This window comes from Anomaloglossus baeobatrachus, chromosome 6, assembly GCF_048569485.1.
Source record: "Anomaloglossus baeobatrachus isolate aAnoBae1 chromosome 6, aAnoBae1.hap1, whole genome shotgun sequence".
Lineage (NCBI taxonomy): Eukaryota > Metazoa > Chordata > Amphibia > Anura > Aromobatidae > Anomaloglossus > Anomaloglossus baeobatrachus.
In genome coordinates this window covers 445,925,875-445,944,505 of record NC_134358.1, presented here as the reverse complement: position 1 = coordinate 445,944,505, position 18,631 = coordinate 445,925,875, and the positions used below count along the sequence as shown (strand labels likewise).

Here is an 18,631-nt window from a genome sequence, read left to right as displayed (position 1 = left end):
GGCCCGCGGTTGTTAAGGGGTTAAGGGCATGATATGTCCCTTTACACACACACAGTCCGACAATTAAATTTATGAAAATCAATAATATAACGTTATTTTATACATAAATATTAGCAAACAGTTATCATTTTAATAAAATAATCAATTTTGTGTATGATTTTAATCATGATATGTTATAATTTTTTTCCCTTTTTTTCATAGTGTTTGAATGTTTATACTTTATTTAGCAGTGTATTTGTCTTCAAAATGCATCTGACTTTAAGCAATGAAAAAGCATGTAAATCGTGGTACAAACGTGGCCAAAACGTGGTAAAAACGCAAGAGTATTTATAGCGTTTTTGTGGTCAAAACTAAATCTGTCAAAAACCATTTCTGCCAGAGGATGTGTTTAGAACTGCAACTACCTCAACGCAAAGTGCACACATAGCCTAAATGTGGTGTAAGGCTAGAAGGTGGCCCATTTAGTTAGGTAGGTCAGTTTCAATGTCCCAACTGAGCAATTTCTGCCGATTCCTCAGCACATTTTTTTTGCACAGTAGTTCTACCATCTATCTGTTGTGTAGGAAAATACAACACAACCATGTTCACATGGCGCCATTAAATAGAAGTGAGCATTACTGTGTAAAAGTTCAAAGATGCTTTTGCCCATTCCTTGAGGTAATCTGCAGTAGTCCTAGAGGTCAGACGTCTTCTGGTAATGAATTAATGGCATATAATAGTAATATGTACTCATGATTCCTATAAATGGACATACTAGCTAAAACTATTGTGTTTTGGATATGATCATAGTTTCGCTCAGTTTGTTCATTGGGCATATTTTATACATTTTGAGCGGTTCACTCAACACTAGTGTTGAGTGAGTAGTTGACTATTCGTACTTGTTATGCTGTTAGCGAGTACTGTCCGTTACTCGCATATTCGTTACGAGTAGCGGGCACAATGTAAGTCAATGGGAAATACTCACTAAGTAGCGAGTAACCCGAAAGTAGCGAATAGTACGACTTTTGGGTTACTCGCTTCTTAGCGAGTATTTCACATTGACTTACATTGCGCCCGCTACGTGTAACGAATATGCGAGTAGCGGACAGTACTCGCTAACAGCACAAGTACAAATAGTTAACTACTCGCTCAACACTACTCAACATGACTCTCAACACTTTATTAAAGTTAGTAGTAATCATAATTTTACCTTCTCAGTGACATCATTTGCCTTGTGTATAACCTGATTCATCAATATCCTAAAAACGTCTTCCACAAATTTTTCTCCAGAAATGCAATCAATTATTGGTCCATTGAGAACAACACCTTCCACAAGTACCGCGTTCTTTTTCATTCCTTTTGTTTCCTGTGGGCTTGAATCAGCTGAAAAACAGAATTATTTTAGTTAGAAATAAAACTCCTCTAGGAAATGTTTACACAATGCAAATAAAATAAAGGTAACATATTTTCTCCAAGGTAATACAATATTTATGCTGTATAATACTCTGCGGGGGGCACTGTCTTGTCTAATGCAGGACAGTTTAATGGAAATTTACAGCCTTAATGTCTGGAAATCAATGCAGATAGAAATATGTGATCCTATGCATACACAACATCATGAGAGTAGTTATAATGTAAGAGGGGTGGGCTGCTGTGGTTGTATTTCTACCAATAAAGACACTAATCACGTCATTATATTATTACATAGTGTAATGTGAATAATGTCTTGAGTATTTTGTAAATATTGTATCGTGTGAATTGTAACGTATTGTGATGTTTGGCTGTCTAATGTATACTGATGTAGTATGTAATGCATGATGTGATGAACATTGATAATGTTTATATTGTCCGGTGAAGGAAGTTAACATCTGATTAGCAACAGACATCAGGGTCAGAAGTAGTTAAGTGTTGGGACTAGCCCAAAATGGGAGGCTTTAGTTTATGGGACAAGAGACGGTTCATGCTAGAAGAGTCAGTGAATTGAAGATCTAGTAAGTGAAAAATATGGACGGATTTGTAGGTCATGAGCAGACTTTCAGATAACAGGGACCAGAGGGTCCCTGTTATCTGGTTTTTAAATTCTGGTTTTGGTCCGGATATTAGTCCCCATATAAGTCTATGGGGACTAGAATCTGCTGATTAATAATGGTGGTAGAAGGGATAGGAGGATAGGAACAGGTGCACGATACTTACTGAGGCTAGGCTGTAGACTGCTTCCAGACCACCCATTCACTTTCGGGACTGTGTGTTAGCTTTATTTGCATATGCATTCCTTTCCCCGCCCACCAACATCTTGCATTGATTGCAATCAGAAGCGCCCCCACCCTGAGTAACAGCGTGTCTGACGCTTTCACTTACAGACATATTCTGCTGGTCTATCTTACAGTAAAAATAAATGAATTTATATTGGTGTAGGGTGCCCCAATATTAAGGGGGTGGCGCCATGGTGGTTTTTTTAAATATTTATTTGAATAATGCAAAAATCCGCATGGAGTCACTTGTATTTTGATGCACAGCTAAGATAATGCACACCGCTGGCGGCTGCAGCCTCCAACTGTCTGCTCTATCTGCATTAGTTATCAAAATACAAGGGATCCTTCACCATTTTTTGCAATTTTTTTTTTGTTTTTACACTCCACTTCGGGTACCCAGACAGCTCGTGTGAGGGTAACCAATCACAGATGCCAGCATGCTGATGGTCTGACTAAAACCAATCAGAGATGCTGTCCCAGAGTGTGGGCGGGTAAGACAATGAATATTCATGAGATTTAATGAGTGGAAACAGTGTGATAGCCATGCAGAAACTTGGTAAGCCCTGCTTTAATCCCCATTTTGCTTCCTTTTTTATTTTAATCCAGTTGGCCGAACCCAAACAGGAACATGGACCTCCCTGAGAAGTCCATGTTTGGAGTCCATACATAGACACTAGGTGTTCAGAATGGACCCTGAACTTTGTAGTTCAGGTTCACCGATCACTAGTCCTAAGGTTAAAATTGTTGTAAATTGAAAAATATAATGGCATTTTTCTGAAACTTTGTATGTCTGACAGGATAATTAAGAATCCGTTGCTTTTTTTAATATTTTGACTGTATTAAAAGAAAAAAAAATCCATTTTATCTGTTCTATGTGTAAACGTGTCAGTGCAGTAAAACCGCAGCACTTCTCTGAGTTCATATCACACGTCATTAACCCCTTCATGATGATTGTGATTGATTTATTTTTGTATCTCAGAAAGGAAAATATGTATGAATTAGAGTGTAAAAGCCAGTGGAATCTAAAGACATTGTGACAGGAGCAATTTCATTTATTTCATCTCTAACAACATGAGAAGTAGTGTTAAATTGTGCAGTGAAATATGGAGAGCAGAGTGGAGTCATAGTCTGGAACTTCAATTATGTAATGTAGGATTAGGAACAGAGATACATTATCAAAAAGAAATGGGCTAAGACAGGGATTTGGGATTATCAACAGCAAGGTGAGTTCAGACGTTTAATTCTTTTTAACAGCATTACCACAAAGGGCACTATCTAAGAAGATCATGCGTAGGAGGTATGCCACTCATAAGGACATCTCAAAAGGGAAAAACAAGGTCACTGATAACAGTAAACAATAATATTAGTAATGCTTTTAACAACCAATAGCTACTATTTAAGTGGCATGACACTAATTATTATATTTTCTGGACATAGTAAGGGTTTTAACAGAATCTGAAACAAGGTGAGTGTAAAAGAAAGTAATTTTGTATCTATGATTGTGAAATAATATAAGGGATAGATAGACAGACAGATAGATAGGATGAATAGGATAGATAGATAGATAGATAGATAGATAGATAGATAGATAGATTAAAAGTAGCTGGAATAACACAAGAAAAATATGAAATAGTGGGTACAAAGCACTCCAAAGAGGTTTCGTGCAAGGCAAATAAAAAAAGAAAAAATGTGGACTTTATTAGCCCATGTGGCATGACGACGTTTATTAGCCCATATGTGATGCTACATCACTAGGCAGCATCGGACTGGCTACCGGAGGAATCTCCAGTAATGCCAGGCCTAGATTCAGTTACCTGCATTGCACTCCAGAGCTCTCACCTGCAGCCTGGACTGATCTCAGAGTTTGCAGGACTGAACCGCGAGCGCTGAGTGATTGATTCCCCGGCAATTGCGGTTCAGTTCATGACAGCTGTGGACAGGCCAGGCTTGTCTCCGGAGTTCAGATGAGAGCACCGGAGATCAGCCTGGCCTGTCTGCAGCTGTCATGAACTGAACCACAATCGCTGGGGAATTAATAACTCTGCGCTCGCGGTTCAGTCTAGGCTGCACTCTAGAGATCAGGTGTGCAATGCAGGCCTAGAATTACTGGAGATTCCTCCGGTAGCCAGTCCAACGGTGCCATTAGGGGTCGTAAGTGTACCAGAATGGGATGTAGAGCACCTAGGTGTAATAAGGAGCCTGCTGATTAGAGGTCGCTAGTATCCTAGTGGATAAAGTCAGTAGCATAGTCAACCAAGCCAAGAGTCTGAAGTCGGAAGGTGACATCAGTACAGCAGGAGCATGAGAAGCCAAAGTCACAAGTAAGCTGAGGATCAGTAAGCCAGGAAGTAGCTTCAAGTACAGAAGGGGAGCAGAGCCGAGGTCAGAGTACACGCTGGGGTTGGAAGCAAAGAGGACACGTAAGTAACAGAGGAGAGAGCGGAGGCGGAGTCATAAAGCAGGCCGAAGGTCAGAGAGGCAGAGAGTACAGTCAGAGCAGGGGAGAAGCAGAAATGGGCAAAGAGGTAGCAGGACGAGATCAGAACAAACTCACGGGAACCAGAAACGCACACTGCCAAGCAAGAACTAACACTGGTGGCATTCTGGGTGAAAGAGCTCCAAGATAAGGCAGAAAGATCACCCGGAACAAGGTACTAATCAATAAGCCCCTCCCTTCGGGCCTAGAACCAGAGCATATAGTCCACAGGAGAACTCACAAAAACTCATTGGCTCTGCAAGAGAGCAAAGCAACAAGAATCATGACACCATGTTGCTTGAAGAAGGTTGGTTATCAACCAAAATGTTGCCACACCACATGGGTTAATAAAGTCCACATCTTTTAAACTTTGGAGTGCTGCATTCTTTTTTTCATCTAGATAGATAGCTAGATAGACATGTAGATATAGATAGCTAGATAGATAGAAGGTTTTATCACCTGGGATTGTCATTGTCTGGACTACATTAGTCCATCCATGCTCTCTCTCCCTCTGATTAGCACCTCTCTGTCTATAGACATTGTACATAAAGAGTCTGGTTTGGGAGGGGGGTTGTTTTTTCAGATCTGCTACATGTTAATTCTAGAGCCTCTTATTGTTTAAGAAACACTGCACCCAGTAAACTAATTGATACATTATTAGATTCAGAGTCTCTTTGCCTGCATTAAAAAAAATCTTTTACCAAGATTTTGCTACCGCATCTGTGAGCAGCAAAATTTAGAGCTAGAGACCCTGATTCGCTTACTTGGCTGCGTCATTTTAATAAAATCACTGTTTTCTTTGCTGCAGATCTGGCAGTTATTTGAATGTGGATCTCTGTAACCCAGTGCTCACAACTGATTGTCAGCTTTTTGACAATTTACACAATGCACAAAAAGCCACCAGTCAGTGATGTGGGCAGCGTTATACAGACTACATGGCAGCAGGCCAAAGAGTCCTCTAATGATAGTCTCCTGCTGATTAAAGTGCAATTTTATCAAAACTACACTAAGTAGCCCAGTAGGTGATACATCACTGTAATTAGGAACCCTAAGTTAGGATATGACATCGGTCTTTTTCTTAGATTACAGGGTTATGCCTTCTGATTGAGTACTACTGCTGTTCAGCCTCAGGCAATTTTAATTCTCCATTTGCAGGTTTCTTTTCACCCATAAATTGTAGTTTTTTTAACCCAAAGAGAGACATTAGTTTGAAAGGGACGTAACAAAAAGAGGTTGCCTTGCCATTGCCTGTTGGGCTCACATAAAACTGGCCATTTTTGTGTGCTAAGTATCTCAATTTTTCATGTTTTTCTTAGCAATAATGCATGCCTATATTCCCATATTCACTTTTCCATATATCTTAGCAATACAGAGTTCAACTGTCTCCTTTTTGTTACAAAATTACTATATGATGCAAATTGTAAGACAATATTATTATTAGAGATGAGCGAACCGGTCGCGGTTCGGCACGATGTCGGTTCGCCGAACGGATGTCCCGTTCGAGTTCGGTTCGTCGAACGCTCGACGAACCAAACTCGAACCGCATGGGAAACAATGGCAGGCATTCACAAACACCTAGAAAACACCCTCAAAAGGTGTCCAAAAGGTGACAAACAACTCACAACACAACACAAACACATGGGAAAGTGACAAGAACAAATTCTCATGTGAAAACAAAAGAGCGTAACGAGGAAAAAGAGGACGAGACACAGATATAGACATGGCATGCCCTTCTAAAATCATGTAAAACACCGCAAGGTGACTCCAAGCGGAGTCTCCCTTTTTTCCAAAAATTGGGCCCCACACACACCCACTCATTCAGTGGCATCACTTGTGCCCTAGTTGTACACTTTACAGCTAGATTTGCATCAAGCACATTCAAAAATATGCCATACTTAACCGTCCCCAGGATGACTCCGGGGTAGGTAGCAAAGCCTTTCCTGATCACAGCTCTGTTCATCTTGGATCATTTTTAAAAAACACAGCAAGCAAGGGTTACTCCAAGCAGAGTCTCCCTTTTTTTCCAAAAATTGTGCCCCACACACACCCACCCATTCAGTGGCAGCACTTGTGCCCTAGTTGCAAACAAGATGTTTTGATTTGCATCAAGCACACTCAAAAATGCGCCATTCTTAATCGTCCCCAGGATGACAGCAGGGTAGGTAGCAAAGTCTTTCCTGATCCCAGCTCTGTTCATCTTGGATAATTTTTAAAAACAATGTAAGTAAGGGTTACTCCAAGTGGAGTCTCCCTTTTTTCCAAAAATTGGGCCACACTGACACCCCATCAGTGGCAGCACTTGTGCCCTAGTTGCAAACAGGATGTTTTGATTTGCATCAAGCACATTCAAAATACGCCATTCTTAACCGTCCCCAGGATGACACCGGGGTAGGTAGCAAAGTCTTTCCTGATCCCAGCTCTGTTCATCTTGGCTCCTTTTAAAAACAATGTAAGCAAGGGTTACTCCAAGCGGAGTCTCCCTTTTTTCAAAAAATTGGGCCACACAGACACCCCATCAGTGGCAGCACTTGTGCCCTAGTTGCAAACAGGATGTTTTGATTTGCATCAAGCACATTCCAAATCCACAAGCATTTACTCTCCCCAGGATGACACAGGGGTAGTAAGTTCCTTGTGGATCCATGACTTGTTCATTTTGATGAACGTTAGTCTGTCCACATTGTCACTGGACAGACGCGTGCGCTTATCTGTCAGCACACACCCAGCAGCACTGAATACACGTTCAGAGACAACGCTGGCAGCTGGACATGACAAAATCTCCAAGGCGTAAGTGGAGAGCTCTGGCCATTTTTCAAGATTTGAAGCCCAAAATGAGCAAGGCTCCATTTGCAAAGTCATGGCATCGATGTTCATTTGGAGATACTCCTGTATCATCCTCTCCAGCCATTGACTATGTGTCAGACTTGTTGTCTCTGGTGGCCTTGCAAAGGAGGGTCTAAAAAAATTATGAAAAGATTCCATAAAATTGCTGTTACCAGCACCAGATACAGTCCTACTGGTACGGGTAGACTGTTGAAGATGACGAGACAGTCCCATGTTTGTCAAGTTACAACTGGGAGATTCACTCCCTGCACCTGCACGGTTGTTTGGTGGAAAAGCCGAGCTAAGATCGAGTAACAGCTTCTGCTGATACTCCTGCATACGTGCGTCCCTTTCTATGGCTGGAATTATGTAACAAAATTTGGACTTGTACCGGGGATCTAATAGTGTGGCAAGCCAGTAGTCATCATCACTTCTAATTTTGTCAATACGAGGGTCATGTTGGAGGTAGTGCAGCAAGAAAGCACTCATGTGTCTTGCGCAGCCATGCGGACCAAGTCCACGCTGTGTTTGTGGCATAGAGGTGCTAACCATTCTTTCTTCCTCTGACATCTCCCCCCAACCTCTTTCAACTGAAATTTGACCAAGGTCTCCCTCATCCGCTGAGTCTTCCATGTCCATGGACAGTTCGTCCTCCATTTCTTCATGTTCTCCTGCACCTTCCTCAACATTTCGCCTGCTACCATGCGCCCTTGTTGATCCCTGTCCCCCATGGTCCCATGCCTGCCGCCTTGGTGATGATGAACGTCTGGACCTTGGTGATGTTGTTGTCTCTTGCACATATGAATCCTCCTGTGGTTCCTCCCCTTAATGTTGTCCCACCCCCTGACTCCGAATAGTGTTTAGCGTGTGCTCCAGCATGTAAATGACTGGAATTGTCATGCTGATAATGGCATTGTCAGCGCTAAACATATTCGTCGCCATGTCGAAACTGTGCAGAAGGGTGCATAGGTCTTTGATCTGAGACCACTCTATCAGGGTGATCTGCCCCACCTCTGCATCTCGTTGGCCCAGGCTATACGTCATGACATATTGCACCAGGGCTCGGCGGTGCTGCCACAGTCGCTGTAACATGTGGAGAGTCGAATTCCAGCGTGTCGGCAAATCGCATTTCAGGCAATGAACCGGCAGGCCGAAAGACTTCTGGAGCGATGCAAGTCGCTCAGCTGCAGCGGTTGAACGGCGGAAGTGAGCAGACAGTTTTCGTGCCCTGGTCAGAAGGCCATCTAGGCCGGGATAGTGTGTTAAAAATTGCTGGACAACAAGGTTCAACACGTAAGCCATGCAAGGTACGTGTGTCACCTTGCCAAGGCGAAGGGCCGCACCCAGGTTTGCAGCATTGTCGCACACGGCCTTACCAGGCTGCAGGTTGAATGGAGACAACCATTTATTAAACTCGGACCGCAGAGCTGACCACAACTCCTCAGCTGTGTGACTCTTATTCCCAAGACATGTCAGGCTAAAGACCGCCTGATGACGTTGCGCTCTGCTGCCAGCATTGTAATGAGGGGTGCGTGATTCCTTCTGCGCAGTGAGAACGCTGGTGGCCTGACCAGGCAGGCTTGGGGCGGAGGTGGAGGACCCAGATGAGGTGGAGGAGGCAGAAGCAGTGGCGGAACTTGGACAGACAGAGGATTGACACACAAGTCGTGGGGACGGCAAGACTTGTGCAGCAGACCCTTCACCATCTATCACCATAGTTACCCAGTGCCCAGTCAGCAACATGTAACGTCCCTGGCCATGCTTACTGGTCCAAGTATCGGTGGTAAAATGCACCCGTTCACACACAGAGTTTCTCAAGGAAGCGGTGATGTTGTGTGCGACATGCTGGTGTAGCGCGGGCACACCTTTCTTAGAGAAGTAGTGGCGACTGGGCATCTGGTACTGGGGCACAGCGACAGACATAAGGTCTCTAAAATCCTGTGTGTCCACCAGGCGGAAAGGCAGCATTTCGGTAGCCAAGAGCTTACAGAGGGATAAAGTCAACCTCTTAGCTTTGTCATGGGTCGCAGGAAATGGCCTTTTATTTGTCCACATCTGAGGGACAGAGATCTGGCTGCTGTGTGTAGACGGTGTTGAGTAGGGTGTCCTTGGAAAAATGGAGGTTTGTGAGGAAAGTGCAGGCGGAGACATGATGTTGCCTTCATCCAATCTTGGTGCTATCGATGTCTGAGAGAGCTGTACACACGCACTTGTTTCCCCTTCCAAACCAACTGACGACCTACCAAGCAAACTGCCTGTTGTGGTTACAGTGGTGGAAGTTGTGCGTGGAAAACCAGGTGTGACAGTTGTCCCCACAGTCCTAGAAGATGAAGAGCGCGCGGATGCACTGGAAGGGGCAGGCCGTGGATGGTTCGCTCCACTAGGCCGCATTGCAGTACGGTGAGCTTCCCACTGGGACCTATGATATTAATTCATGCGACGATTCATGGAAGAAGTTGTCAAACTGCGGAGGTTTTGACCTCTACTAACAGAAACACGACAAATTTTACACATCACATAATTTGGGCGATCTTTTTCTATGTCAAAAAAGGACAAGGCTAGGCAAGGCTTAGAGGGCATGCGACCTGCTGAGCCCCCCCGACTAGTGCTCAGAGGCAGAGTGGTGGCTGATGATGCAGTTGTAGACGTGCTACCAGTGCTCCGACTCTGTCCAGGAAGGCGCAAGGTAACTTCGTCATCGGTTGCATCCTCCTCCACCGCCTCTGTTGACCTCCTCGAGTGCCTGACTGTGGGTTGACAGTAGGTGGGATCTAGAACTTCCTCATCAATTGTTGTGTTTGCACTCCCCTCACCCTCAGACCGAGCCTCTTCTTGCCCTGACCGAATATTTAAGTTGTCATCCCAATCTGGTATCTGCGTCTCATCGTCATCAGTATGTTCCTCATTGTCTATAACCACAGGTGTTACAGTTTGTGACAAAGGGTCAACATTATGCTCAGAAACTTGGTCCTCACGGCCTGAATCAGAGTCACAAAGGTTCTGGGCATCACTGCAGACCATTTCCTGGTCTATACTCACTGTAGCTTGGGAGCAGACCTCTGATTCCCAGGCTATAGTGTGACTGAACAGCTCTGCAGACTCAGCCATCTCACTTCCACCATACTGTGCAGGGCTGATGGAGACTTCAGAGCTGGGAGAAAGCAAGTTTGAATGGGATGACAACTCAGAGGACTGGTGTTTTTTGGATGCGGTAGTTGAGGTGGCTGAGAGGGCACTTGTTGGACCACTTGAGATCCATTCAAGCATTTTCCTTTTTTGGCCATCATCTACCTTTTGTTCCTGTTGTTCGTGTCCGTAAAAAAGGGAGCACATCGGATTGTCCACGGTAAGTAGTAGACATCTTACTTTTGCTGGTAGATGGTCTATCTTCAGCAGATGTTAATGGAGCTTTGCCACCTTCCCCACGGACAAACCCTTTTTTTCCTTTTCCAACACGCCTCTTCCCCTTTCCACCAGCATCTGTCATTTTGCCACTCATGTTGATTGCGACAAGATTGTGCACTTAAAATGTGGTAGTAAAAATTGAGAGGTGGTGTAGATTGCAGCGGTGGTCTAGCTTTATTAACAGCAGAATAAACAACAATAATTATCCCTGACAATGCAACTACGGCCCTTAAACTGGCAGCAGTGTTCGCGAGTATAATGGCTTAGTAACAATGAGTTTGAGTGTGCAATGCAGGCAGACGTGCTGCAAATATCTTTGCACTAGTGGGACTATACAGAAGTCCAATAGCCATGTTTAGGATGCCACTAAGTTCACTCAGTGTTTGCTAGTATAATGGCTTAGTAACAATGAGCTTGAGTGTGCAATGCAGGCAGACGTGCTGCAAATATCTTTGCACTAGTGGGACAATACAGAAGTCCAATAGCCACGTTTAGGATGCCACTAAGTTCACTCAGTGTTTGCTAGTATAATGGCTTAGTAACAATGAGTTTGAGTGTGCAATGCAGGCAGACGTGCTGCAAATATCTTTGCACTAGTGGGACAATACAGAAGTCCAACAGCCACGTTTAGGATGCCACTAAGTTCACTCAGTGTTTGCTAGTATAATAGCTTTGTAACAATGAGTTTGAGTGTGCAATGCAGGCAGATGTGCTGCAAATATCTTTGCACTACTGGAGCAATACAGCAGTCCAACAGCCACGTTTAGGATGCCACTAAGTTCACTCAGTGTTTTCTAGTATAATGGCTTAGTAACAATGAGTTTTAGTGTGCAATGCAGGCAGACATGCTGCAAATATCTTTGCACTAGTGGGACTATAAAGAAGTCCAATAGCCACGTTTAGGATGCCACTAAGTTCACTCAGTGTTTGCTAGTATAATGGCTTAGTAACAATGAGTTGGAGTGTGCAAAGGGCAGGAGGGTACAGTGCCAGGGTTGTGGGTCTCTGGGTAGAGGAAAGGAAGTCTGCTTTTCTATCCCTCCTAATGGGGAAATGCAGCGAGGAAATCCGTGACCTTAGCTACACAGACACTGTCATCTTGTGTAGCTGTTAAACTCTGTTTTAAACTCTGTCACCTATGGCTCTGACCCTGCCGGTATGAGCCCTTAAAAGGACTGATAGAAAGTGCTATCCCTATGCTGTCCAGCGCTGTGTATGGAGCGTATACAGCAGTATCGGTGATAAGAGCTGCGCCAGTGATGTCTGGCACCAAGGACGCAGAAGGCAGATAATGGCGTGCTGTTGGAAAATGTCCGGTTTTATAATGCAGGGACATGTGACATGGACATCCTATCACACATGCCATTGCTTCTCTGGCTAAAAGTCCACTTAGCTGTGTGTGTGTCTGGGATTGGCTGGCATGCTGGCCCGCCCCACTACACGCGCGCGCTTAGGGAAGGAAGACAAGGGAAAAAAAAAAATGGCCATTATACATACAGCAGTGATCTGAATGCGCTGTTCCCGCACACTATACACTGAAATGTCATAATAGTGTGACTTACACTATTACAGCGGAAAGCCAGCTAGGAATTAGCTGTTTTTTTTGCTGCTAGAACCGTTCTCAAACGTATCTAGAACTATCGAGCTTTAGCAAAAAAGCTCAAGTTCTAGTTCGATCTAGAACAGCCCCCAAAATCACTCGAGCCGCGAACTGGAGAACCTCGAACCGCGAACCGCGCTCAACTCTAATTATTATATTGGGCCAACTTGGGAAATAATAAAAGGCAGCTTCAATTCTGGCTAAAATTTTAGTCTTGTAAATGAGATTAAAGGGTGCTTTACACACTGCAACATCGCTAACGATATATCGTCGGGGTCACATCATTAGTGACGCAAATCCGGCACAGTTAGCGACATCGTAGTATGTGACACCAAGGAGCGACGTGCAACGATCGCAAAAACGTATAAAAATCATTGATCGTTGACACGAGGCTCCTTTTCAAAATATCGGTGGTGGTGCATGCCGCTGGTTGTTCGTCGCTCCTGCGGCGTCACACATCGCTATATTTGACGCCGCAGGAACGACAAACATCTCCTTATCTGCATCCACCGGCAATGAGGAAGGAAGGTGGTGGGCGGGATGTTCTGGCCGCTCATCTCCGTCCCTCCTTTGCTATTGGGCAGCCGCTTAGTGATGCCGCAGTGACGTTGTCATGACGCCCTCCCCCTTGAAGGAGGCATCGTTCGGCGGTCACAGCGACGTCGCTGAAAAGGTATGTGCGTGTGATGCTGCCGTAGCGATAATGTTCGCTATGGCAACGATCCCCAAATGCCGCACATACGACGGGGCGGGTGCTATCGCACACAACATCGCTAGCTATTGCTAGCGATGTCGAAGCGTATAAAGCACCCTTAAGTATTTAGGCAGAATGTTACCCTTAAGAAATACCACTGACTGCCACTAGAAGCAAGATACTTTGCTTATAGCAGAAGTGACCCTGACTGAAAAACATATTACATTTTTTCATCAGCATAGCATTAACTAAATACCTTATGTTATTTACACGAGTTTACTGATTTACTTGCTGTCGGGTATATGCTCATTTAATGTATTTATTTTTGCTTGGGTTTTGTCTGTGAAATGGCCACAGTATGAATGTACTTCTACATTTTGCATGTACACTAGCTTATAGTCCGGCTCATTTTGGTTTTGCCAATATCAAACATCAAGCTTGAAGGCATATTTGCTCTACCCCAACGAATGATTTCCTTTTTTACAGTATACAGGCTCTACATATGTGTATGTATTTATCTCTTGAAGTCCATTTAAAGGGAACCAGTCATGTGAAAAAATGCTGTTAATCTGCAGGTTTATAGGGTTTGGAACCTGCCCTTCACTTTGTGCCTGTACTTCAAATCCCACTCCTGGGGGAAAATTACCTTTACTACCCCCAGTAGCATTCATGTTTCAGTCATCATGGAGGCACCAGTGTGGGTTTAGTCACTATTCTGTGTATTGAGAGCAGAGAATGCAACCACACCTCCACACTGTCTGAGAGCTATAGAGGAGATTAATCCCATATTTTCAGGTTAATAGCATTTTGTACATGACGAATTTAAAAAAAAATATATTATTGACCAGAATTAGTAAAGATATAAATCCTTGTAACATTCTTCATTACTTTGGTTTTCTTCTCTCTTCAACACCATACTGAAGGTGCTGGTTTGTCATCTAGCATCTTTTGTCTGAAATGAACTACACATTTACACCCAGATAGTTGTACTCCATATTTAGAAGGTAGGTTCCCACAATTGTATTTCCTGTCTGAGTGTTCTTCATGAAAAATGGAAAGTTCATGGACCTATGTTTGTCAATGGAGAACTGCAGATAAGCAAATTTTTTCACTTACCAAATCTACATATGAAAAAACACACAGGATGCACCATTTCTTCAGTGTGTCGGAAGAGAGTCACCCTTTTAAAAGTATGGGTGCCTCAAAAATGTTGAAGCCATATGGAGCTACTGTATAGCATCCATTTTTTTACGGACATATTGCATTTCTCTAACATAGGAAACTGTGAATGGTCTTGTAAATTATTAATACTTAAAACGGGTTTCATATGGATGACAAGTGAGGAAAAAAAATTGTCTGGGTTTTCTGAATGAAGCTTACGATTTACTATATCCTTTTGTGAACTTATAAAAAGAGGGATTTCCTTTTCTCCCCTGCTCTTGCTCAGACACTATGCCCTTTGTGAGTATAGGAGGTAGGGAGTAGGCTCATGGATTACTAAGTTACTCATTAAGTACGAATATTAGACCTGCAGCTCATTTCAGCTATTAAGAAAGCAAAAAAATATACGGAAAAATCGGCATTTTTAGCATATTGTAACAATTGAAAAATGCAAAATAAGATAATTTAGCGAACGATTCATAACTATACAAAGGCTGATCAATAATTATAGAGATATCCTTCATTAAATTGGTCTCTTGCACTTTTCCAGTGTTTGTACAAACTAATCTCTAGCAAAAATGTCTCAATGAACAAATACATCCGAGTGGACTTGAATGCTGGACAGAATAGCTCTGCCTTCTCTGCTATACTATGTTCAGTAAAAATACCGGGCCCCTGACATAAAACAGAGAAGCCCAAAGAGTCTAGCTGTTTTGTTGTTTTGCTTATTTCTGCATCTATTACTTAAAAAAAATATCGAGAATAACAATACAGATGTGAATACCTGTAATTTAAGACAAATGTTATAGAAAGGCATGACATGGTTTCCTTCTTTTCCAACAAGTTAAAATTGCTTTTGCTGCACCTGCCAGACTGACACAGCCAGGACCCGGCTCAAGTTTCGAACTCTGTAACCTTCCATACACTCTATTTAAGTTGGCTATTTTCCAACATTTGCTATCCACCAGCACTATAAGTAGAGCACCATCCTTTCCCCAAGCAAGCATTGCTCTTGTCATCGTCCAGTGACTTACTTGCCCAAAACTGAAAGCCTAACTTTATGCATTTACCCAGTTTGTCAGATATCAGGTTGGTGGTGAAGAGGCAAAACTATCCTGCTCCTCATCCAGCAATCATTTCCCCTACTAGAGACTGTTTACAGTTGACTACAAGCAGTGTTTAGAGATGTAGGAGACACAAAAAGCTAAATGGGGCTATATCCGAGGGATAGTTGAAAAGTAATGAGCGAAGACTTGCTGACATAAAAGGGTAGTGATAAACACAACCACTAATGCAGTATATAAAACAGCTGCAGCAGCCCTAGAGATACAAAAGATGCTTCAGTGGAGAAAGAAGGGTAAACACCCCGCTGCTGTAGAAACAAACTTCAAATAGGATACTGGATAGTGATTTTAGTCTACACGTTTCAGATACAAACCTTCCTCAGGATCAATCACCATTACAAAACTCTTTGTTTGTAATGGCGATTGTTCCTGAGGAAGGAGTTTGTCTCCGAAACGTGTAAGTGTTAACCCCTCTTTCTCTACTTAAATTATAGGCAGTGTTTGGCACTTTTAACTTATTTTTCAGGGGTAAGACAACACTTTTTAAATAAGTATTGCATTTATATAAATGTATATGTAGTGCAATATCTCTCAAAGATCACATTATGTGAAAGTCTTGTGACTATTTCATATTCTATTATATCAAAAAGGATGGATTCCAGCAGGTTCCTTTGAGTGGGCCATCACAAACAGAAATCTGTTTCCCTTCTGTGGTTTATATAAGATGAAAAACTCATGTACTTCACCATTACAAAAGATAAGGCAAGTCCAAAAGGACAATCTGTAATCATATCCAGTAGCTAATTGCAATACCCGAATATCCCCCTCTTTTATACCTTGCACAAATATTTGTCAGCATAGCTTCAGGTGAAAGGATATCACTGCATATTGATATGTTGTTCTGCCGATGTGCACCTTCTGGAATCATTTTGTATTTCTACTATCTTTATGCTTCTTATAATCCTATCCTGGATGTCTACAACCCTGATGGATTTCAGAACACATTTGCAGATACTTTTTTTGGGTATTATCACAGATCCTTTGTTATGCCACTTCTGCATATTAAGGTTTGTGTAAGCCGAAAGCTCCTTTGGTGGTCTCTGCACATACAAGCTAGTCCACAGAAACAACTGTTTGTTGAACTCACCTAAAACCCACCCTTCCCTCTAAAAGTACTACCCAACTGGCAGGAAGGATAAGATGGGCTTTGTATATTACTCAAATGCTTTGGTAAAATGAAAGCTGAACTCCAATTGATTACTATGGGCAACTGAATGTTTTACTGTAGGACAGTTTTGATGAATGAGGCTAAAGAAGCATTATCCTTTGCGAACTACATAAAGAAAACTTCTTTTGGTGTCCCACCCTGAAAAATAACATGGTTGAATTTATCTTTCCATGTACAGGCATTTATTTGCTACTAACATTAAATATGGAGTCTATAAAAATATATACATTCACTATTTTCAGTAAAGTGCAAAAAAGAGAGAGTTAGAATGGAGAGTTTGAATGCAGAGTTAGAATGCTTTCAGAAATAGAAGTGTTAATAGTTTGTATATTGTAAATTTATAAAAATAAAGTGAAAGAACAGAAGAGAAAACCAAATGAAAGCCATATTTGGTGTGACCACCCGTTGCATTAATTCTATTAGGTACACTTGAATAGAGTTTTCGAAGGAAGTTGGAATGAAGGTTGTTACAAAAATCTTGGGGAACTAACCACAGATATTGTGTAATTTTAGACCTGCACAAATACTTCATGTCTTCATGTATTCCCAGACAGACTTAATGATGGTGAGGTCAGGGCCCTGTGACAGCCATATCATCCCTTCCACAACTTCTCGTCCTTTATCCTTAATATTTTTCTTAACCCCTTGGCATTACAGTCAATTTTAGCCTTTGTTCCATTACTTTTTTCCACTTTTGTTTTACTGCCATAACTTTTTTTATGTTTTTTAGTGATCGATATATACTGAACAAAAATATAAAACGCAACATTTTTGATTTTGCTCCCATTTTTCAAAAGCTGAACTCAATGATCTAAGACTTTTTACATGTGCACAAAGGGCCTTTTTCTTCTCAAATATTGTTCACAAATTTGTCTAAATCTGTGTTAGGGACTGCTTATATGCCTTCTTTGCTGAGATAATCCATCCACCTTATAGATGTGGCATGTCAAGATGCTGATTAGACAGCATGATTATTGCACATGTGTGTCTTTGGCTGGCTACAATAAAAGGCCACTCTAAAATGTGCAGCTATCCAGTATTGGGGTTGTCCAGTGGTTGGGTCAGTGTAGTGCCAGTACATTGTTCCGAGCTCGTGCTTCCGGAAAGCATCCCCATAAATTAACCCTAGAACACATACCCATAGAAATCTACACATTCACGCACCTGGGACCTTTTAGGCCTGTTTACAATTATCATGGAATAACTCAAAAAAAAATACTTTTCAAAGTTTATTGCAAAGTAAGTATGCATTCCCACTAGCGCTGGGGTCCGCCAGGATGGGATTCCGTAATGGATCTGACCTCCTGGTGACCCCAGCTAAGGCTGGCGGACGCATACCTGGGGCCTCGCAGGCCTGCCAGGTTACCTGTTTTCTATTTTCTGTAAAATTACTTTAGTTAGATTTTTGAAACTTTAGGTATTCCTCAGGTATATAGTTGGTAGTAATTTCCAGTTGTTCATATATTTTTGTTATAGGCATTTCGGTATAACAACCTTTTTTTGGGACTACCCAATATTCACGCACCTGGGGCCTTTTAGGCCTGTGTGCAAATAATACCGAATAACTCAAATAAAAATACTTTTCAAAATGTATTTTACAATTGCAAAGTAAGGATGCTTTCCCAGTAGCGCTGGGGTCTGCCAGGAGGGGATCCGTAATGGATCTGACCTCCTGGTGACCCCAGCTAAGGCTGGCGGAATCCTGCCATTCCGGCAGCCTTAGCTGGAGTTACCAGGAGGTCAGATCCATTACGGAATCCCATCCTGGCGGACCCCAGCGCTAGTGGGAATGCATCCGTACTTTGCAATAAACTTTGAAAAGTATTTTTTTTGAGTTATTCCATGATAATTGTAAACAGGCCTAAAAGGCCCCAGGTGCGTGAATATGGGATAGTCCCAAAAAGGTTGTAATACCAAAATGTCTGTAACATAAAAATATATGAATAACTGGA

The 18,631-nt window shown here is 42.5% G+C and overlaps 1 protein-coding gene across 1 annotated transcript in view; it reads right to left on the bottom strand.

Moving 5' to 3' along the window:
• Positions 1-18,631, bottom strand: part of GADL1 (glutamate decarboxylase like 1) — a 495,595-nt gene that overhangs the window by 416,451 nt on the left and 60,513 nt on the right. The window contains exon 2 of the mRNA XM_075315246.1: positions 1,190-1,362. Within this exon, the coding sequence (XP_075171361.1) occupies positions 1,190-1,362 (173 nt within the window). The remainder of the gene's footprint in view (positions 1-1,189; positions 1,363-18,631) is intronic.